Source organism: Sparassis crispa (genome assembly GCF_003851025.1).
Source record: "Sparassis crispa DNA, contig_000005F, whole genome shotgun sequence".
Lineage (NCBI taxonomy): Eukaryota > Fungi > Basidiomycota > Agaricomycetes > Polyporales > Sparassidaceae > Sparassis > Sparassis crispa.
In genome coordinates, this window is record NW_020939752.1 from 618,477 (window position 1) to 639,931 (window position 21,455).

Consider the following 21,455-nt stretch of genomic DNA (forward strand, 5'->3'; position numbering starts at 1 on the left):
CATCGCTCCCCCTGCCCCTGCCACTCCTGCAGTCACTGCTCCCATGGGCCCCACAGCTCCAGCAGTCGTTGCTCCTGGGCCCACCATCCCTGTCGGCCCCGCCGCTCCTGCGGTCATTGCTCCAGTGGGTGTCATTGGTCCGGTGGTTCCTGGTGTTCCTCCGGCTGCTCCTGGATTTGATATACCCCCTGGCTTTACAGCCACACTGGGAGTTGATCTCCCATATCCGGCTCAGCTGAATGACATTGCACCATTCTATTGCATCACCCGTGGATGCATCGTCGGAGTTTACACGGACTGGTAAGTTCTTTTGTCACGTTGTGTTAATATTTACTTATGTCTCATCCAGGAGCCTCGTTGCTGCATACGTGCATGGTGTTTTGGGTGCATTCTGCAAGAAGCACCCTACGTACACTGCAGCCATCAGCGCCTTCAATACCGCCCTCGCCCGTGGCACTGTGCAGGTGGTTTGATGAATGCTGTTGACGTCGTGTGGCGGGGTCAGGCTTCAGTTGATGCTGTCTTTTTGTCTTGAATATTCACCTGACTGTTTTCTTGGTAGCGCCAATATGCATCTAAATACTCTCATGTAGTACAGCCGCTGTGCTTACGTTCTCCGTCATCATTCTATATCCCTTACTCATGCATCGTTTATGGACAATTGTGATGTGATTTTATAAAATGTGTGCTTTTTTGCGAAACACGTGTAAGAGCATTGAAATACAATTCAAATTCTGGGATGTTTGACAGTCCAGGCCTCACTCCGAACCTCTTTCAATGGGACGGCGTGCTAAGTACTTCACACAGAATGCTAAAAAAGCGTGATTCAGAAGCAAAAACAAGTATACAATGAGTCAGCTAAGTACGCAAGGAATATTGCTATACTACACAGAATCTCACACCATGTATAGAGGCCGCAGCATGAGGAGTCAACAAAACTGACAGCAATACATTGCACGCGAGGAACTCTACACCACGCCATTCACCGAGTCACTCCCTGACATGCTGCTAATCTTCATGCAATATGCGCGTCGTGACTTCCCACTGAAGTTTCGATCAGTCATTGCAGAAAGTCCCCACCTCGGGTTATGGACGCACCCATACACCTTCGACCCTCCGAGCCACACCTGAAGCTTGAAGCTTTCATGGGGCATAGTGAAACAGATCCATCTGTTCCAGTGGGACCAGATGGTTGCACGAGGACAGGAGCACCATCACGAGAGCTGGCAGGAGGAAGACGGGTGAGATGCCAGAGCTGAGTGTGCATGACAGGAGCTCTGCACGCAGATCACAGCATGGAGGAGTGCCAGTAACAGCACATGAGGAGATGAGTTGGGGGAGCTGTATTTGGAATGGGGGGTGAAGATAATTTGTTGCCTTAGCAAGGAACTAGACATCAGGCGTAGAGGGATCTCCATGTATAATGAGGCGCACCGTGATGGAGGATTGCCATTCCAGTGTATGAATATGCGGTGGTGTAGATGCAGAATCTATGGTCAATGAGCTGTACTCCAGAAACCGGGACAGCAGAAGGCAATCGTGAGAGACGGCAGCGAAGAGCTCAGGATCCTCATGCCACAGATGGATTGGGACTTCGTGCTTGAGCATCACAATTGGCCCTGCTCGCAATTTCTGTTCCGCACCGCTATTATCAGTCAAGTACTTATAGTTGTTAGTGTTACATACACTAGTAACCTACCAACTCATCCGCAATAAATTCCAACGGCTTGTGACTGCTCATCCGTTCGAGCCGCCTAGATTGCTTTGGACAGAATTTCAGTAGGACACTTATCCGCTTGCTGATTGGTTGTTTGATTGGGGCATGTGAAAAGGTATTCACATGATTTGGCGGAGTTTGAACCTTTGTCCAGGTACTATATCAACCTGTCCTCCTTCGTATCCCTTCTTTCCTTACGACCAGTGGTCGTCATTGCCCAGTTTTCACTGTGAGGGCCCTCTTGTTCCTCGAGGTATGTCTTCATCGGCTGGTCTCTCGTTCCGGGCTCTGATCAAGGTGCATCTTCATCGACATCAGTTGGTCTCTGCTACCGTGTTCTAATGAAATGATGACAGTTGTTGGCAGCCATGGCACTTTGTTGGTTGTAGCTGGGCTATGATCGAGGTATGTCCATTTTTTTTTTGGCTCCATCATGTTACTCACGTGTTACTCGGGGTGTTGTCATTCAAGGAAGGCTCTCGCATTGTTGTTTTGACATCTTGCGGGTTGGTCTTGCAGGTTGTGGATGACTGAGCACAGAGGTAAGTACTGTCGTACTTGCTCAATGGCTGTTCACGCGCAGTGTCTGAGATCTGGCATATGGTAGTAGCAGCATGTCGGTAGTCGTGTGCCGGTTTTGCGATAGAAGTTTACTCACTCAGAGACAGAGAAGATATATATTGCTAGCTATATGTCTAATCTGCAATGGAGGTGTAGTCCTGTATGCTGGTTTACTGATTGAGACTGCTTTAGGCTGCAAGGGTATGCAAGGCGGGGAGAGTGACGTGATGTTGCGTCAGATGGATACAGCGTTCTCGAGGTCAGTGTCGGGAGCGACGCTGTGCCATGTCAGGAGAGGGACGTTCTACGTCGATGAGGATAGATGTCGTGCCAGGTCGATGGCAGAGCGATATTTCGCCAGCGGAGTACGCAGGTGTGCGACGTCGAGAGAGTGTGATTTCACTTGGCTGAGAGTGCACAATGTGCCGATGAGGTTGTCAGCATGACTGCAGGCCAGGTCAAGAGTATGAGGTTGCGTTAGGTGTCGGGAGTGACACTCTGTCTGGTGGAGAGGTCGAGAGCAAGACCTTGCACCAGGACAAGAGGTTGGGTCAGGCAGCGAGAGTGATCGCTTCGAGATGTGAGGTTGGTGTTGCACGCGAGGTTGAGGACATGACATTGTGCCAGGCAGGAAGTGCGCCAGGTTTAGGGCGAGACAGTGAGTAAGGTCAGGAGAGTGATGCTATATCAGCTGAAAATGCAGCGGTTTTGCTGCAGGTTGAGTGTCGTACGTGCGCACTCATCGCAGGCAGTGATGATAAAGTTTCAGGAGGCAGTCTTGCACTCTAGAACACTGCTGTCAGCAGCATGTGTGGTGCAAAAGGGAATACCGCGTAGTATGGAGGGTATATGTAGTTATTGTTGTCATGTCTGCCAATTTCGTGAGGATGGTAAGGAGTATACGTATACGTATATGTAGAGGTATTTTGTAATGTAAATGTTGTATGGATAATACTTAGCAGTGTTCTGTGATTGGCCAGTTTTGAACGAAATCAATAGACGCTCTACTGTACGTTTACCTCAAGCTTATCCTGACAGCTGCATGCTGCCCTGAAATCTCTCCCTTTATTCAAGTCACTCCGTCATTCAAGTGTGTATAGGACAAGGTTGGGCATCTTCACTCCATCATCCAAGTGTGTATACGATGAGGTCGGGCATCTGGCTGACTGACTATAGATTCTCGTCGTCGACTTTCGGATGTTACCAAAATGCCAAGGTTTAGTGCACAGCGGCTGAAGTTCGCCATGGGAGTATGATATATCACACCCTGGTCACTAGCGCATCTTCCGGATTTGCTGTACATTCTTCCCTAATGTCGGTAGGGTCCCTGACACCATGCACTGTCATGCAGTGAGAACACCCATCTGATAGGCTTTTTTTTAGCGACAGCTGGCACCATTTCTTTTCTCAACGCTCATTTTTTCTGTGCGCCTCTCTATGTTCTGCCAGACTTATCAACAGAATGAAATCTTGGACACACTTGAAGTCTTTCTGCTGTGCAGCTGTCTCCATAATGCCGAAGAAGAAATGAGCCCCAAATTGCGAGGAGTACACTGTCTTGGACGGTGATGCTGAGGGCACCAACAACCATATCCACTATTTGCAGGACATTGTACGTCACACAGAGTACGCGTCTAGAGGCAATAAAGTTTCCACCACAACGTCTTTCTACACCGCTTCCACTACCGATACGAGTGTCCAAAGTGCACCATCATTTGATTTGTCCGAGCTATGTGGAACAGCAAACTCTGCTATCCTAGACGATGACGAGGATGTCGATATTTTTGACCTGGACCCTCAATATCTAGAAGACATCGAGAATTTGCTTGCGTGTAAGCCTCATCACCGTGGTGCAGGAGTAAGTCTCTGGTATTTCTTCTCTGGCGGCATTTTTATATTAGTGATTAGGATTATCCTCTCCGGGAGTGGATTCCAGAGATCGACAATTATCTGTCCAAAATGCGGCGCTTGGAGGGGCAGCTATGACTCTGGGCAGTGCCAATTTTGCGAGGAAGGCCCAGCCATGGTTCGCTGCCAGGACTGCTTCGACATTGCCATTTACTGCCGTACATGTGCAGTCAATTTCCACAAGTGCACACCTTTGCATCGCGTGCAGGTGCGTCGTCTTTAACATTCTTTTAATGAGGTGTAGCTGATAGCTTGTTGCGAAATACAGACTTGGACTGGGTCCCACTTCCAACCAAACTCATTGAAAAATCTTGGATTGCGAGTTCAACTGGGTCACGGACTCGGTTATGGGCTCGAGCACCGATGTCGTCTGCCTGTGTGAGCCACAGGGGATGATTTCCTGGTGCTGGATACTAATGGAATACACGAAATCGGCCTGGATTTTTGTGGCTGCGAGACAGCTGAAGTCCACGCTGTGCAACTCCTTCATGCACGGCTATTTTCAGCCACGTCAACAAACCCCAAGACTGCTGCTACTTTCCAACTATGCCGATACGCACACCTGCTGACTACTCAGTCGAAGACATCCGGCTACGAGTTCTACCAGAGTCTTGCCCGGCTCACTGATAATACTGGTGTGCGAACGCCCAAGGTACATTACATGCTAATCTACAATTCTCTGCATTGCTAACGAGATATAGGATCGCTATCCTGCCTTCATGCGTATTATGCGCATGTGGCAGCACCTCAAGATGCTGAAGCGAGCGGGTCGAGGCCATGATCCCGGTGGTGTGCGAGCGACCACTGCTGGGTCTTGCGTAGTTCTTTGCCCAGCCTGCCCCCACCCTGGAAAGAATTTGCGTCCAGACTGGGAGGAAGCTCCAGAGAGTAAGAAGTGAGTTTTCAACCATTCATCTTACCTATCATAGCCTGATGATTTACCTGACGGTAGATGGTTGTACTGGCTGTTTATTGGGCTCGACACAAATTTCCGCCTCAAATGCAAGAAGGTTTCCTCGGACAGCGTTGATCCCGGGCTGAATCACGGCTACGCCTACTTCGTAGAGGAAAGGGCGTACAAGGATTACCTCAGTGTATATGACTCTCTTGTGACGGAAGAGCAGAGTACCTGCAACAACCATGATGCTGTCAAGTTAGCCAATATGAGGGGCTCGGTCGCGGGTACAGCCACAAGTGGTGTCGGTGCCGTGACGTGTATGCGGCATGATATGAGGCTGCCTTGCAGTGTCGGTGATCTCCAGAAGGGAGAACGGTAGGCTGATGTTCATGGTGGTCTGTATTCTGGTGCTGATTGTTGTGCAGGTATGTCAACATAAATTACATGTTCTTCTCGACCTTGGCCAACGTCCCATCGAAGGACATTGTCGTCTCCTACGACATCGCTTGTCAGTGGCATAAAAATTTGTGGAAACAGTACCAGCTCTACAAATCTTGCCCATTCAAGCACCAGTGGTGGCCATTGTTGTATGACAATACCCCAGTTACCTGGGGGAAGAATTGTTCACTACTCACCAGTTATTGTCAATTGTCAAAGTTATTGTTAACAACAGTCTGAGAGGATTGTAATACAATAACAACTTGTACAAAACAACTTGCACTTAGCCAGGGTTGAATCCTGGTCTTCCGGACACATGATTACATAAGCACATGCCGCACACACAATCTACCAACTGCTCCATTAGGCCATGCATTTTGCTCAGCCTCAATTCTATATAAGGCTACTGCCTTCTCTAATATGCATATTAGAATCTTTTGTAATAACTACTATATCCTGTTGTTACTGTTGCTTCTAATAGATATTTGCCTACATTTTTCTATTTATTTCACCCCTCTAATAGCTTTATTACATCTACAAATTTTGATATTACAGTTTTAATCTTATTTGAATATTTACTCAACTAAAAAGGAAATGCTTAATATTAGGCACTCAAAAACTTATTAACAGAGACATCAATCACTGCTAGAAGCAACAGTAACAACAGGATATAGTAGTTATTACAAAAGATTCTAATATGTGTATTAGAGAAGGCAGTAGCCTTATATAGAATTGAGGCTGAGAGAAGTGTATGGTCCAATGGAGCAGTTGGTAGATTGTGTGTGCGGCATGTGCTTATGTAATCATGTGTCCGGAAGACCAGGATTCAACCCTGGCTAAGTGCAAGTTGTTCTGTACAAGTTGTTATTGTATTACAATCCTTTCAGACTGTTGTTAACAATAACTTTGACAATTGACAAGAACTGGTGAGCAGTGAACAACACCTTGCCCAGTTACCTGGGCTATTGTTATACAAAAGTGGGAACCACAGCTGATTCAAGAAAGATGATCATGACTTTGTCTTCCTAATCCCAAAATTTCATATCAATGCCCATCAGAAGTTGTGTCAAGATAACTACTCATTTCACCATGTCGGCGAGACGGATGGCGAGGGTGTCAAGTGACCATGGTCAGACTCGAATCTATATTTCTCAAGTACAAAGGAGATGGGCCCCAGTTCACGATGTGACTTCCTCGATGACGCGTTCACAGATTATAATTGAAGAAAAGTATGTGGAATGCGTGAGTACAGTATCAATGTCCTTTGAATATCTCCAGGCTAATAAATATGAAGCCACGCTTTTTTTGGCGAGGATTAAGGCTGCATTACCTGAGCGCAATGAACAAGTCTTGGCATTTGTGGAACTTAACGATGTGATGGTGCCAGAGGATTGGAACCTATGGAGAAACACTGTCAAAACATGGGAGAAGGGCTCATCCAAACCGAACCCTGTTGTTGTAACCTGTCCTAGTAAGTAGTCCGATTGCGGTGCACAATGTCTATCTAACATTCATACACATTCAGCAGTGACTCAAGCAGCTGTGCACCTGCAGTTAGCCAATGAGGAGGCTGCGGAGTTAGAGAATGGTGTGCAAAGTGGGATGGTGCATGACCTGGTATCCCCGAGTGTGATGATAATGGCCGGAATCGAGCTCCAGGAACAGCAGTAAGCACCAATTATTGTAATTCTGCTCCTGTTCTCATTCGTTCCTTTTAGATATTGCCTTTGGCATGACATAGCGACCCTTGGGGCACATTCCACAGATCTCCAACGTGCTAAGATGATCGAGCGGTGAAACGCACTAGATCGCAAGATAGAGGCTTGAACATACATCCAGCAACTTTATATCTCTGCTACTGTGGCTTTGCATACGCGAGCTGCGGCCGCTGCTGCTAAGGAGGTTTTCGCGCAAGATATAGCACTCTATTTGCCATTGGAACTGCCCGCGGTGACACCTTGCGACTCTCGCCTTCGGACGTATGAACTGCATCTGCGGATTGCCCAAGCACATGATGCCTTGGAAGATCTGCGACAGCATCTACAGCTGCGTATGTATATGTACAAGTTCAAGGACCGTTTTGTTCATGGACAATGATACCTTACCCGAGCAAAGACATCCATCGCGCGTATTCAGGAGAAAGTCAATGCAGACGCAGCCCGCTATTGCGGCGTGTTCAATGCGATCAATTCACTGTCCATCTTGCTCAATGAACCTTCAAGACCCCACAGCTTGGCCCTACTGCAAGAGGAAGATGTGCGGGGAATAACGGAGGCTGGATTGGGTGAGACCCAGAGCTGCAAGAAGCTGTCTTGGATATGGCGGACACATGGCGTGGGGGACACCAGCATGATGGACGCCGGTGTCAATGAAGGTTCGTCGTTCCGTTTCTCTATCGATGAATGATCTGAAAGCTTACAGATTTATTCAGAGCTCCGTATCGAGTGGTGCAATGCCCATGCTTGGGCTTATCACTGGATCGAGGAATGCTACCAGTTGCCTGAGGAGATGCGGAGGGTCATCAGTTTTCATGGTTGGATGTCGCGGTGGTGAATGGAGCAAATCGACACGATTCCTGCACGATCGCCCGAACATTTAGAAGGTGCCACTGCATATGCGTACCATCAAGCAAAAATACGGGAGTCTATGAGGGATCACTGCAAGTCTGTATGGTGCTGTGTGCCTGCCTGGCTGCAGGCGGGAAGCGACGTTGCTGTAGCTGTGGATTCCGCCGAGGCTACCCTTCCAGAAATGGGTCCGACGATTGGAGCCATGGACATTCTTCCACCGCGCGCATCAGCTAGCATGTCAGCTTCTCCCATGGATACCCTTCCAGCACCTGCCCTTTAGCACGTTATTGTCAGACAGGTCGGCGGATTCCTGCCCGTAGCTTCCAGCAGTCGTACCCCATTTCGCAGGTCTTCACAGAGGCTCAGAGGATGTTCCCCGGTGGCTAAATAGTATGACATGTAGCATTGTGCTCTGTTGATAATTTTGCAAGTATGATACAAATATGTTTTCATGTGGAAGTGACATTCTGTAAATGGAAACCCATTGCGACAACATATGGAACTGAATAACAAATCTACGACAGAATGAAGGTGGGCGGCATGACAGGGCACGACAGGAAGGCGGGATTTTCGATCCAGACCGAATCTTAGATATCTATGAGATCCTGGACATCCTACCAGATCTACCAAAACAGCGGACAAGGTGGGAGGACCGGGAGGACGCCAGCCACCCAAGGGAGGAGAATGCGGCTTAGAAGGGACTGTTGAGGACCACAGAATGATGTATCAGAGCCTGTGGTAGCTATCACTGTCAATGTATCAGTCCCTTGTTCTTGTGTCCATACTTGATATATCAGTATGCCAGGGACAGGTGAGAGGGCATCGTTATCTGCACGGACTGGCAACGACCAAAGTCCTGTTCATCAAAGAGTCACCATCATGAGTGCTCGGGTTGCAGAGACCTCACTCACGGAGCTCACCAATGTCATCTTGCAGAGAAAACTTGCACCTCTTACTCCTCTTTGGGCTGATGCCTGGGAGGAGCTACTTTCCATCTCGGGTCTCACTTCACACTATCCTCGCCTTGTATCCTCCATACGGTTTGGCTTCGACGTGGGAATACTGTAGGCGGCTGTATGGTACCAACATCGTAGGCCGTGTGACACCTAGCTTTGGATATGACTTCGCAACAATGAGTGTGTGACCTGTGACACCAGCCGGATTGTGCAACAGTGTGTCGCCACAACTGGTGGAACACTTCAGTTCAGAATGAATTCATGCCACTGTGGCAGACAATAAAACCTTGGGCACTGATCTATCACTCAGTGCCAGCTCATTAGCACTACTCAGCATTGCGGACACCATCACTGAGTGTGATGGTAGGCTGCAGGAAGGAACTGACAAGAATGAAGATATTCAAATTTGGGTGCCAGAAGGAGTCTCATTCGAAGTACTTACAGCTGTACAGTCTGCAGAAAGTCAAGAGGACCCGTGAAATGCATTTTTTAGACTGACTTCCCGATGACAACAACCTGTTGTGACGTGTGACATCTAAGTCTGCCAAGCAACCTTTTGGAGGGCCTGTGACCTGTGACATTGGTACCATACAGCCGCCTACAGTACAGCCTATCACCCACACTCATACACCCCCCAACAGCCAGACTCTCTCAGAACACCATGACACATTCACGAGCATTGTCCAGCATGAGCTGCTTCAGAGGCGCTACCTCGGACCCGCCTCTCGATCGACTGTCGAATCACTCATCAGCCCTTTCCAGTCCTCGCCACTTTCTCTCATTCCAAAACCTCACAAACTGGGAGCCTTTCGCCTTGTCCAAAATTTCTCTTTTCCTCACTCTCCATCTCCGGTCTACACTTCTATCAATTATCATATTGATTCAAATAATTACCCATGTACTTGGGGCACTTTCACAGCTTTCTCACTGCTATGCTGGCGGCTCTCTCCAGGCTCGGAAGGTGCTGTCCGTGATGTCTCCGAGGCTTACCGCATCATTCCGTTGGCCTCATCGCAGTGGCCGGGAATGGTCATATGGCTCTCACAGTGAGACGAGTTCGCGCTGGACACGAGCGCAGCATTCGGAGTCTCATCAAATGCTGGTGTGTATGGGGGCATCGCGGATGCAGGTACGAACATCATGCGATCACAAGAGATCGGACCCGTCTCGAAGTGGGTGGATGATCATGTCTTCCTTCGCATCCTCCGCAAATTCCTCTCTGAGTATAATCAGAAGCGAGCCGCATGGCGAGAGAGCATCGAAGCACTTGGCGGTCGACACCACACTGGCGGGCAGCACTGGTTTGGGGGCGGCCTACTATCTGACGGGCGCACTGACGAGTTTGATGATGACATGGCTTGGCCTCTGCTCGATCTTTCCCAACAGTCATCATGCCCACCAAAGGATGCGAAGTTCACATACTACATTGCCGACATTGACACCATCTCCACACGCCTCAGCATCCCATGGAAACTCGAGAAAGACATTCCTTTCAGCTCCTGTTTTCCTTTCACAGGCTTCATATGGGACCTCGAAGCACGTACAGTGGCTATACCTCTAGCGAAAGCAGCCAAGTATCTGGCAGCCATCGAGGAGTGGTCACTTTTGCGCACGCACACCCTACAAGAGGTACAGAAGCTCCACGGGAAACTGCTGCATGCCTCTTTGGTGGTCCCAGCAGGCTGCGCTTACCTCACCAACTTGGAAGCCATGCTTGGCATCTTCAGTGACAGTCCTTTCAAGCCTCATACCCCCCCCCCTCAGGAACTCCCGGAGATCTCGTATGGTGGACAGGTACGTTATCCAAACCCATCATCTCACGGCCCATCCCAGGGCCTTGCATACTGGCTGACATTGGTGCCTTCTCCGATGCAAGCTCAGATATTGGCATCAGCATCATCATTGGGGGCCACTGGCATGCATGGCGTCTCCTCCCAGGTTGAAACAAAGACCGGCGAGATATCGGATGGGCTGAAGCTGTCAGTTTTGAATTCCTCATACGCATCCTCCTTTGCTTCCCCTCTGCCCACCATCACCTCAAGGTCTATGGAGACAACAAGGAAGTCATCGAAGGCTGGTGGAATGGCCGTAGCCGCAATGCACAAATCAATGCCATCTTCCGTCGTCTCTATACCTTTCTCGAGCCCACCGGCTGTTCGATCTACACTCAGTACATCACAAGTGCAGCCAATCCTGCTGATAAACCATCACGTGGAAGCTACCCTCCAACCCGATATCTCCTTCCCCCCATCCCGATACCTACCGAGCTCCACCCCTTCATCATTGACTTCGATGCACCCGCAACTAGTGCTGAACTTCACCTTCACTGACAAGAACAGTACCCTCGCCCTGCTGCCAAGACTAACATCGACTGCACAGCAGTGGAGCAGGCTGCAATCAACTTTGAGCGAGATCGGCAGACCGATGAACTCCTCTGGAGGGACTCGTACTGGGATGACTAAGCATCACATGGATGTTCCTCTACCCCCTCGCGATGAAAACCTTTCAGACCCACAGCCCTACAGAACAGGTCTCATTCCCAGACCATCTCCGCTGTGCCCACACTGCTTAGCACGTCACCGTCTGCTTCTCTGGCGCCCCCCATCATCCCGTCGTCCAATCGACCATAATGGCATGCCCGTCTCACTCAGCAATGCAGACGTTCAGCGGATACAAGACGTTGCTGCATTTGCATGGTCTGACAACACCACAGAGAACTATGGAGCAGGTCTGCTCGTTTTCCATGTTGCATGTGATGTGAAACTCATCCCGGAGGAACAACGTGCACCAGCAAGCTCAATTCTCATGTCTTCTTTCATCACAACACTGGCTGGTGCATATTCTGGCAAGACCATTGCTGGTTATTTCTATGGTGTGCGTGCCTGGCATATCCTTCATGGACTTCCCTGGCTCATGAATAAAGCCGAGACCGACATCCTCCTGAAGTCTGCAGACGTGCTAACTCCTAGTACTTCAAAGTGCACCTCACGCCAGCCTCTTATGACTGAGCAACTCCTTCACCTGCATGGTCAGTTCAAGCTCAGTGACCCTTTCGACACCGCAGTCTGGGCTTGTCTCACAACAGCCTTTTACGCAGTTGCGAGAATTGGTGAGGTCACTGTCCCCAAGCTCACAGCTTTTGACGGTGCCCGCCATGTCAAGTGATCTGATATTCGCTTAGCCCGAGATCATAATGGTCTTGAAGAAACAGTCTTCTTCATTCCAATCACTAAGGCTGCCCCACACGGTGAAGACATATACTGGGCAAAGCAGGATGGACTCACAGATCCTGCAGCAGCACTGGCCAATCACCTTTCAGTGAATGACTTAACCCCCGAGGCTTCTCTTTTTGCATACCTACATGGTAACAGCTCCCGTCCCCTCACAAGACGTGCTTTTCTAGGGCGCATTGGAAAAGCTGGGAAGGATATCCAGCAGCGCCTTCACGGGCATAGCATTCGCATAGGAGGAACACTGGAGTACCTTCTGCGGGGTATTCCTTTCGAGGTCGTCAAATCAAAAGGGCGATGGAAAAGCGAAGCATTCACCTTATACTTGCGAAAGCATGCACAGGTGATGGCTCCATACATGCAAGCAGCCCCAGAGGTGCATGCATCGCTTGTGCTCTATTCTATGCCACCAGTGCGTTAGGTAAGATTCAACTCCTAGTCCTTGGGTATCCGAGCTTTTGCAGATGCATCGTTGACCTCCTACATTACAGTGGGAATCGCTGCTCACCTCTGGATCGTCCCTAGGCCTGGAGTTCTGTTCTTTGCATCGGGAAGTCCTCTGTACAGGGGGCTTTCGCCCATACATATTCGTTCGTTCCTTGCACTCCGTCGTTACTCATTTACCTCTCGCATATCTTTGTAACACCCTTCCCTTACTTTAGTCCATTCTCTTTAGTGTCGCAATGCATGCATGTGTTATTCTGGATTGCGCAGAGCGAGTGAAGCACATAGATTGGGGGTATGTCGGCTGCCGCACCTGTGCGTTCGAACGCCGCAAGCTATTGTTCTCAGCTCCACTCATGTTGACTACTTATTGGCCTGCCGCTCAAGGAAAGAACACAGCTAGAACACACGCCACAAAACATGTGTCACGCTTCTCTCCATGCGATGTCAGACTGTCAGCGGCATCACTGGCAGCTTTCCTAGAACAATTATGATTCAGTGCATTACTTATACCATCCTGCTGAGGAGAAGTACTAGCATCTCCGGATCCCGCCCGCGATTCCCTTCGTGTGAACTCTTTTCAGCCGAAATATGGCTGTCAGTTGCATAACCGCACAAGGTCAATACTAGGTCAATACGTGCTTTGCCAGCCTGAATTGACAGAGTGATGTTTACAGATGATTCGGAAAACCTTGATGTACGGCTTTTTTTCTTGTATGTATTTGGCTCTCGAATGAGCTGGCACTGCAGCGAAATGGGTCCCACGTCTGCAATACGTCAAGGCGCGTTTAATGTTGACATCAATAACATCACCGACTTTTGTATAAGCTTGAGAACAATTGGAGTACGAACGGTGGCAATCAGCCATATAAGGGCAGTTCCGAGCCTGGCCAGAAAAAAAAATTGCGCACGTCAAGGTTTTTCGAACACCCTGTAAGCACAATAATCTAGTGAACTGTGGGCCACCCGCACCGTGTGCATTACGACCCGATAAACTAAGGATACAGTCAGTGATACAGGTTACAATCAACTCTACCGTCCGACGCCTTCAATCGTGGCGCATCAGCTTCGTGCCCAACTGCTGGCAGTCCCGCTCAATCGAGTACATTTCCAGGTCAAGCGGAATGCTCCCTGACTCCTCGTCGTCAGGACGCGCGTCGTCGGATGGGCCAGTCTCGCCTCGCCCGAAGTTTACGCCCGCGCCGAAGCCTACGGCGGAGTAAGGCAGCGAACGCGAACCCGTAGGGTAGTCAACCGCGTTCCGTGAAGCGGTGTATCCTTTCAAGTTCAACACTAGTCTTGAACCCGCGACGTTGACCATGGCCAATGCAAAACTGCGCGATCCCTCAGCAAATCTCAGACATGGAGCTGGCCACTTACTATCGGGCTAAACCGAGGTACGCAGGGCCTGCCAAGGCCCAGACACTGTACAGAGAGCCCGTAAACGACCATACGTCGTTGTATATATTCATCACTTACAGGAGTGAAAAGAGAGAACACACTCCTCGCGAGCATCAACATGTAGCACGCACGTTGCTGAGAGGTGAGGACCTACAAGTCACAGCAACAAAGTACAACATTCCTATGAGGAAACATAGCGTCATTTGAATGTAGTGTCTATTCATCGCAAGAATGACGCTTACCATCACGATAGAGCAATAAGGACAACGAGCTGAACGAATGTCGGAGTTCATGACGAATCAAGGCGAAAAGTGTAAGGCCAAAAATGAGTGACTCGAAGACGACACTGAGAAAGGAGCATTAGATCATAAAGACGACACTATCTCAACCGCGACGCCGACCTTGGCAACCAAGTTGTCCACAGATAAGTGGGTATCTATGATCCACATAAGATCTGATGTGGAATCGACCAACAGAATAACTCACAGAGCTGACACATTGATGATGTACCGGATGTAAATGTTCTGCGTGAAGAAGTTCGTACAAGTCGCAAGTAAAAACATGTGGACACACTGATAACCGGTATGAGGGACCAGGTGACGATAAATGTAGAAGTGACGAAGTAGATTATCCCGGCAGTCCACAGCAGTCTGCCTATCCACGGTTGTCCCCCATGAAGGGCATAAAGTCGCCATGCAACAATCGCTGGAAGATAGCATAATTTAACGCTATGAGAGACTAATGCACCATAAAAATACGCACCATGGATGGACATGAAGGACGCTATTGTGAGATAGCTCTGTACGGCCGTCCAGACTTTGCAGAACTTTCAAGCTGTTAGATTGACGCGCAAAAACACCGAACTTAGCCTCACCAAAGCTGTATTTGTCGCCAGGCCAATCGTTTCTGTAAACATGAAGGTCAGTACGCAAATTTGTTGGGACATTTATTCACGAACCATATACATCTACAACGAGGACGAGTGGTCTAGCGGTGACTGTCAACTCACAGCACACCCAACGAACGTCGACGACGCAGACTCACACTAGATATCGGTTCTGCGATGGCAATTTAATTCAAAGATTAGAACAGTGTGACACGGTCGGATAACTACTTACGAAGAGGAAGATGATTGATACCAGTCCCATGCGCCCATTCCAGATGTAATTCACCTTGCACCCCGGCGCTCAGACAAGACTTCTCAAAAATCGGAAAGGGGAATTCACATACCTCGTCACCAAACTGCATGAATACGCGCTGTCAACCAAACTGCTAGCAAAATGAAAAGCGATGACGTACTGTGATAGCATGGTCATATAAGAGGGCTGTGAAGCCGACGACTGCAACACGTCAATTCATACCATAGGCTCATAGGAAAGGGATCACATACGGGTTACGGCGCTTCAGGAGTTCTTCATCAGTTCAAACCGCCCAAGGATCAAAAGATGGATACACACTTTACGACAGCTTCATCAGCGACGAGGCTCTCCAGCGGTTTGGAGATGGTCGCGGTGGAACTGAGGATGGACATGGCATCACCGTACGCGGGCCAACCGACCAGAGGAGACAACGAAGCAGAGAGCCTTCGCTAGGCACCGTCTAGCGCTACGCGTCACATTTTATTGTCCTTGTGGTCCTTCACTTATCGACACTTCGGAGATGAAGGGCAGTGCGGCACCAGTGCTCCAGCGTGGGCACGCTACCTGCGCTTGAATTGATGCGCGGAAACGCCTTCAAACTCCGCGAGCATTCGTGCAGGTGGGTCTCCGGAGGTTTGCGTTCGCTAGAACGTCTCTAGCCACAGACCGGTGGAACAGACACTCCACGTTGCGAGTACATCTGTGCTCAGATAGCTGTGCGAAAACGTTGACTCGAGGTGCGAGGTCGCGTTTGTAAGGCTGTACAGTTAGGTAGACGGGCTGCTACAGGAGATATGTCTTTCCAGGCGAGGGTCTCGCGTCCGCTGGTGGATTGACATGCGGACAAGCAGCCTGAGAACCAAATCGGTGATACAAGGAATTACTGTAAGCTCAGCTGAGTAAATACACGTGCAAAAGAGACAATACGAGTTTGGGAAGATGAAAGAACCAGTGTTACGGAAACTCCTCGTGACGCGGGAACCGTGCATGTGAAGGCTCAAAAAACTCCACAACGGAGAATCGCAAAGATAAAACCGGGTAGACCATAGAACCATCGCTAAATGCTGCGAATCTCCCGACACTAACAGCCGCTGTGATCAGCTGAAGAAGCCAGCAAGGGTGGGGCGATATCAGGTCCCACCAACAAGGCGCAAATCAGGAACATTGACCACGACAATAAGGAGCCCATCGACCAGGCATGGATACAGTGTAAAGTCTGCAAAAGACAAAAGGTAGGGACATACTCGTAAGACTTACCGTCTTTTGCAGTTCAAGCTTCAAGGCCCATCGGCGCCTTCATGAAAGCTAGCAAGCCGAGCTTCTGGTCCTTTCCCAGCCTTCATCCTAGATGGGGGTAGAACCCAAACCAGCTGAGGGTTCAACTAACAGATAACGTGCAAGATCTAGTAGAAAGCCCTTAAGCTCCGGAAACCGTAGGATTGTGAGCCCTAGGATATCTAGCTCAGCAACCTCCTGCACGATATTGCTGGGTAACGGGCGTAGCACCTGAGACTTCGCCGATATCAAGTTTAGAGCTCCCGCCCAAAGGAAAAGAATTTTGACAAGAAAGCATGAAGAATGGGCGTAGGGAATCACTGGGAAGCCGTTGTCATGTTATTTAACGTTGGATCGCGGCCATGCCCGCCCTTGAAACAGCCCAACACCTTTCTTGTTTATGCACAGAACCCGACTAATGTAGACTGCTCGTGCAAAGATGGTTTAGCAAGCTCGAAGGTGTCGACTTGTGTAACTATAAGCAGAAATAAACCAGGACAATGTTATCGCTGCCGCTTGACAGCCGCACGCCTGTAGGTTTGCTGAACCAGAGTTAGACTGCACACCAACGTAGGATTTTGTACTCTTGTCGTCAATGTAGAGCAGGAACGAGCCTCGAGTGCGGATTTGTTGAATTTGTCGTGGTTCGAGTTGAAGTCGTCGCGTGAGAGGCCGCAGCCCACAGCATTTCGGAGTACTACGTACACCCAGCGAGTCGAGCGGCTCGGCTCATGGCTAGCACCCCTGACCTTCACCCCCGTACACTGCCCCCATCATGGACTTCGCCCGATGCCGGTGGAGTCATGCAGGAAGCCCATGATGCTCTTGAGTCGTACAAGAAGAAGGACTCGTTGAAAGGTGTGTTACTACGAGCTGGCGTTGTCATGGACAGCGTTGACGGAGAACTTATCTACTGTAGTCGTCGTGCGTTTCAAAGCCGTCGGGAATGCGCCCATCATGAGACAAAACTTCTACAAGATTACTGCGTCGAACCGCTTCCAGGCGGTCATCCAGTTCTTGAGGAAGGAGCTTGGCTGGAAAGCAGGGGATCCTCTGGTGAGAGCTCTGTCACTTGCGTATGTACGAGGTCCACCCGATTTGATACATATCAGTTCACATACATCAATCTGGCCTTCTCACCTGCTCCCGATGATACTGTTTCTAACCTGTTCAAGGTATGTCTTGGCGGATCTCGTGTGCTTGAGTTGTTCGTTGATATGTTTTGTTACAAGTCATTCGCAACCGACGGGCATCTAATAGTAAACTATAGGTGTGGATTTAATTTTTTCTTCTGGGAAATTTGTGGTTGATGGGTTCCCTGTTCCCCTTGTTAGTACAACCGCTGCATGGGGTTAACTGAGCTTCAAGTTGTCACTGTGGTGCTCATCCGTCGTTCGCTCTATCGCATTCAACCGAGTCCAAGTCGAAGCCTCGGGCCCTTCCCATTCGGATGTACCGTGCGATTTGACCCACACACGAAACAGTTTGTTTCCGTGGTCTATAGTACTGTTACGACAATCACGAGCTTCCCTGTATGACGTTTGAGGTAGGTAGGTAGGTAGGTAACCGGCATTGGTCCCATTCACCTGAATATCTGAAGTGGGGCTTGTCGAAGAGTATGTCGCTCTGATTCGTTTACACTACGTGAAGAGAAGTACATTCCTATTCTACAGTTGATCTACTCGGCACAATGCTACGAGAGCGACACGACTTTCTCTCCTTGCAAGAGGGACAAGCTGCCCAACAATCGGCCAGGGAGAACATGAACAAGATGAAGTCAAACAGGTCGCCGTTAAAGTCGATGGCGGGCTCAGTGGGTTGCTATACTTCTTAATTGCCTTCAGAAGCCGACCACACGAGAATCACGCCGGTCATCATTTACACCGGGTTGTTAAATCCGTGCAAGAACCTGTATGCGGAGATGTTCTACTTGCGAGTCAAGGACTGAGCTCGACGACATATATAATGCAGGGTTGACGTCATGGTGGCCGCCAACGAGGTCAACGCGGTTAACAATATCTGCACCAATGACAGACCGCACTTTTATGGAGTGAGTAACGGCCTTCACGGGGAGGGGAACAAAATACTCCTACAAGCGGGTTTTTTGTTTGCTCAATTTCGGCATCACGTGAACCTGTTTGTTTGTTCATATTAAGATCAGAATGCAACGCCGTTGACGCTCAGGCACCGCAAATCCAGATTCGAATTTCAGCGATATGCGTTAAGGCCACGTGTGCTGAAGAATTCTGCACTTAAGAATCTTTGTTGTGTGCCTTGCTTTACTTATTGTCAACACGCCATCTCAACAGACGACTCAAACTGTCCTTCACACGTACATCCCTACAAGTACATCATATTGTACATCTGCAGACTACTCAAACACCACATCTATATAAGTATACGGTTCGACATCAATACGAATTCCAAAAGTAAAAAAGTCATCGCGCGCTGCCATAATTAGTGAGCACGGACGAGCGCCGCGGCGACGGCTTGAGCGGGATCTGCTCGTCGAGTGCGTCAAACTGCTCGTCCGCGTTGACCATCACGTCCTCTTCCCCCCCATCCAGTACGAAGTCCTCGTCCGCCCAGCGCACAAGCACGCGCTCGCCTACTCGCGCGCGTAGCAGCGACGGGTGTGTCTTCACATATGACGTCACGAGATGCTGGAGGCGCCGCGGCGGGAAGTACAAGGCGTACACCAGTATAGCGACAACGGATCTGCGGGAAAACGTTAATGGGACCGCAAATTATGACGCGTGCGAGAGCACAGAGACATACGCGGAGCAGATAAAGATGGTCATCATCGACCGGCGGGAGCGCCCCGCGAGCACGTCGGGGTCGATCAGGTTCTGTTCATTGTCTGGGGGCTCGCTGTCGTCCGGCGGTCCGTTTTCTTCGGGAGGTGAAGTCGGTTCTGGGACCCCGGAATCGGATGTGGGTGTTTGCTCGGACGAGGTAGTTGGAGTGACGACGGTTTCGCCACACGCATGTTTTGTTCTCCATGAGAACGTATGCGTGCCATTCCACGCCCAGGAGGTTATCGGATTCGTTGGCTGGAAACCTCGATGTGAGATAGGTATTTACGTGACTGACTTGGGGTACTGACCTCCTCGACATCTTGATCACAGATGAACTGCAGATCGGCCTTCTGATGCTGATACACATAGTAGCCACCATGCAGACGGACGTGCAGCACGTCTGTGAGAAACACCGATTGGAATGAAACCACAGCATATGCCGTTATCAATGTACTGACCCCGACGAAAGTCGGCCGTGATGTTGAGGCCCGGAAAATAATCATGGTAGCGAGAGCCATCCCTGTGCTTCAAGGATAACTCCCCCGCAACTGGAATGACTTGAAGGACGCGCGGATCCTCCTCTTCAAACAAGCGGCGATTCGACGCTGCGCGATGTTGGCTTGAGTAGGCCTGGATGAGCAAGGGTAACGCCGCTCACTAATCATGCATATCCATGACCCGTCTGGACACTAGAATTTAATTGGTCAATATACTGTATATACGATTAGCGAGCGTGAGCGTCTCGTCCGCCAGACATCTCAGAGCATACACGCGCCAAGACAGACAGCAGTGTCTCAAGGATGCTCGACGATGATGTCCCTTCGATCTCAAAACCTACGCAGATCCACTCGATGACATGTGACACACCTGCTCATGATCTGGTACACCCTCATTCTTCTGCAGCGCGCCTCTCAAGGAAATCGTGTACGAGGTCTTGGTGAACGTCGGGGGCGTAGGTACCTCATATTCGACGACCCAATTGCCCTCATTCGCCTCGAAGACTGGGCACAAATTGAAGCGCTGGTTTCCCAAGGAGAAGCGGCAGTGCTCGGCCAGGCTGTCCAGCGATCGTACATCCGCAGCAGCTGCGGCCAGCGACCAGCAGAGAGCCAGCAGTGCAGCGGCGAGGATCATGGTGGGTCAGCGCAAGCTCTGGATAGTCCACGATACATGCATATGAGTGGGAGATAGCCCCTTCAAGGCGAGAAGCGCCGATTGGAGCACTCAGCTGCAGTGGGCTATCTTGGGCTCATCGGACCGCCGTCCCCGCAACTTCGACCATACCTCCTGTATCTCCACACAAAACAATATAAAATATAAATCGGCGAGCGGCATGGAGAGCTAGCTTGTCAACTCCCAGCTGCAGGCAAAAACGCTTGGCTAATTCGCAAGCGTCTTTGCTGAGGGTTTGTGCAAAGAACATGAATGCCTCACGGCGAGCATCTAGAGAAAATTAACAGCCGAGCTACACAATCATGAGCTGTGTCCGATCCTTTGTCGACTCTGGTCCGCGGGTTAATTACTACTTTTACGACTCGGAAACTTGAAAGGAAATTTGAAATTTAGAGTGTGCACGTGACTGTGCACGTGGTCAGGCGAGTATATTTAAATTACTTACGGGCTACCTCACGAATTCACTTGTTGAGTACAGTAGCAGACCAGGTAAATTCCACGCTCTGAAAGACAAATATTCTTACCGTAGAGCGATTCCATTGTCGGCTTGATCAGACGAGCGAGCGTTACGTACAGCCAAATACAAGCAAATAAATTAGCTACTTGTGGCGCAGCTCGACAAGGTTGGCACTCACAAGGTTTCCCTTGTGCTTGTTCTTCTCGACATCGCCTTAGCTCCTCTATCATGTCCAAATCCTGCGCATGCTGTGTCGCTGAATGAACTGGAAGTCTGTGATATATTCTCGGTCATTTTGGGGTGCACGTTGGGTGCACGTATAATGTATCTGGCTTCTCCAGTACCGTGACTATGACGATGCTGGATATTCTACAGAACACCACGGATCTATTGCGGCGACATCCAGAAGTGTACGCTGACCCGATGAGTCTCATTTCCGTCCATTAAGTGGTAATGTGACATGCCTATACGGATACGGAGTCTTGATGTC

At 49.7% G+C, this 21,455-nt stretch overlaps 8 protein-coding genes across 8 annotated transcripts; 6 read left to right on the top strand and 2 right to left on the bottom strand.

The window, feature by feature from the left end:
* Positions 1-43: 43 nt before the first annotated feature.
* SCP_0602340 (hypothetical protein) lies at positions 44-473 on the top strand (the record flags this gene model as incomplete). The annotated part of the gene is made up of 2 exons (XM_027759368.1): positions 44-300; positions 350-473. The coding sequence occupies 2 exons, from the start codon at positions 44-46 to the stop codon at positions 471-473; spliced, it is 381 nt and encodes a 126-aa protein (XP_027615169.1).
* A 4,432-nt stretch (positions 474-4,905) lies between these two features.
* Positions 4,906-5,677, top strand: SCP_0602350 (hypothetical protein; the record flags this gene model as incomplete). Its single annotated transcript, XM_027759369.1, has 4 exons — positions 4,906-5,081; positions 5,139-5,459; positions 5,510-5,592; positions 5,658-5,677. The coding sequence occupies 4 exons, from the start codon at positions 4,906-4,908 to the stop codon at positions 5,675-5,677; spliced, it is 600 nt and encodes a 199-aa protein (XP_027615170.1).
* A 1,102-nt stretch (positions 5,678-6,779) lies between these two features.
* SCP_0602360 (hypothetical protein) lies at positions 6,780-7,319 on the top strand (the record flags this gene model as incomplete). Its single annotated transcript, XM_027759370.1, has 3 exons — positions 6,780-6,993; positions 7,048-7,189; positions 7,241-7,319. The coding sequence occupies 3 exons, from the start codon at positions 6,780-6,782 to the stop codon at positions 7,317-7,319; spliced, it is 435 nt and encodes a 144-aa protein (XP_027615171.1).
* Positions 7,320-8,971: 1,652 nt separating this feature from the next.
* Positions 8,972-9,160, top strand: SCP_0602370 (hypothetical protein; the record flags this gene model as incomplete). The annotated part of the gene is made up of 1 exon (XM_027759371.1): positions 8,972-9,160. The coding sequence occupies one exon, from the start codon at positions 8,972-8,974 to the stop codon at positions 9,158-9,160; it is 189 nt and encodes a 62-aa protein (XP_027615172.1).
* Positions 9,161-10,188: 1,028 nt separating this feature from the next.
* Positions 10,189-12,213, top strand: SCP_0602380 (tyrosine recombinase; the record flags this gene model as incomplete). Its single annotated transcript, XM_027759372.1, has 1 exon — positions 10,189-12,213. One exon carries the CDS (start codon positions 10,189-10,191, stop codon positions 12,211-12,213), a length of 2,025 nt encoding a protein of 674 aa, XP_027615173.1.
* A 1,557-nt stretch (positions 12,214-13,770) lies between these two features.
* On the bottom strand, positions 13,771-15,654 carry SCP_0602390 (hypothetical protein; the record flags this gene model as incomplete). Its single annotated transcript, XM_027759373.1, has 17 exons — positions 13,771-14,056; positions 14,103-14,147; positions 14,202-14,223; positions 14,278-14,304; positions 14,366-14,469; positions 14,525-14,559; positions 14,610-14,647; positions 14,697-14,828; positions 14,886-14,949; positions 14,998-15,029; positions 15,082-15,110; positions 15,168-15,181; positions 15,242-15,295; positions 15,354-15,365; positions 15,423-15,463; positions 15,514-15,524; positions 15,581-15,654. The coding sequence occupies 17 exons, from the start codon at positions 15,652-15,654 to the stop codon at positions 13,771-13,773; spliced, it is 1,020 nt and encodes a 339-aa protein (XP_027615174.1).
* A 1,614-nt stretch (positions 15,655-17,268) lies between these two features.
* SCP_0602400 (Ubiquitin-like protein) lies at positions 17,269-17,893 on the top strand (the record flags this gene model as incomplete). Its single annotated transcript, XM_027759374.1, has 5 exons — positions 17,269-17,395; positions 17,457-17,593; positions 17,650-17,712; positions 17,770-17,807; positions 17,872-17,893. 5 exons carry the CDS (start codon positions 17,269-17,271, stop codon positions 17,891-17,893), a joined length of 387 nt encoding a protein of 128 aa, XP_027615175.1.
* A 1,082-nt stretch (positions 17,894-18,975) lies between these two features.
* SCP_0602410 (predicted protein) lies at positions 18,976-20,469 on the bottom strand (the record flags this gene model as incomplete). Its single annotated transcript, XM_027759375.1, has 6 exons — positions 18,976-19,255; positions 19,316-19,590; positions 19,644-19,735; positions 19,794-19,940; positions 19,994-20,024; positions 20,203-20,469. 6 exons carry the CDS (start codon positions 20,467-20,469, stop codon positions 18,976-18,978), a joined length of 1,092 nt encoding a protein of 363 aa, XP_027615176.1.
* Between the last annotated feature and the right edge of the window lie 986 nt (positions 20,470-21,455).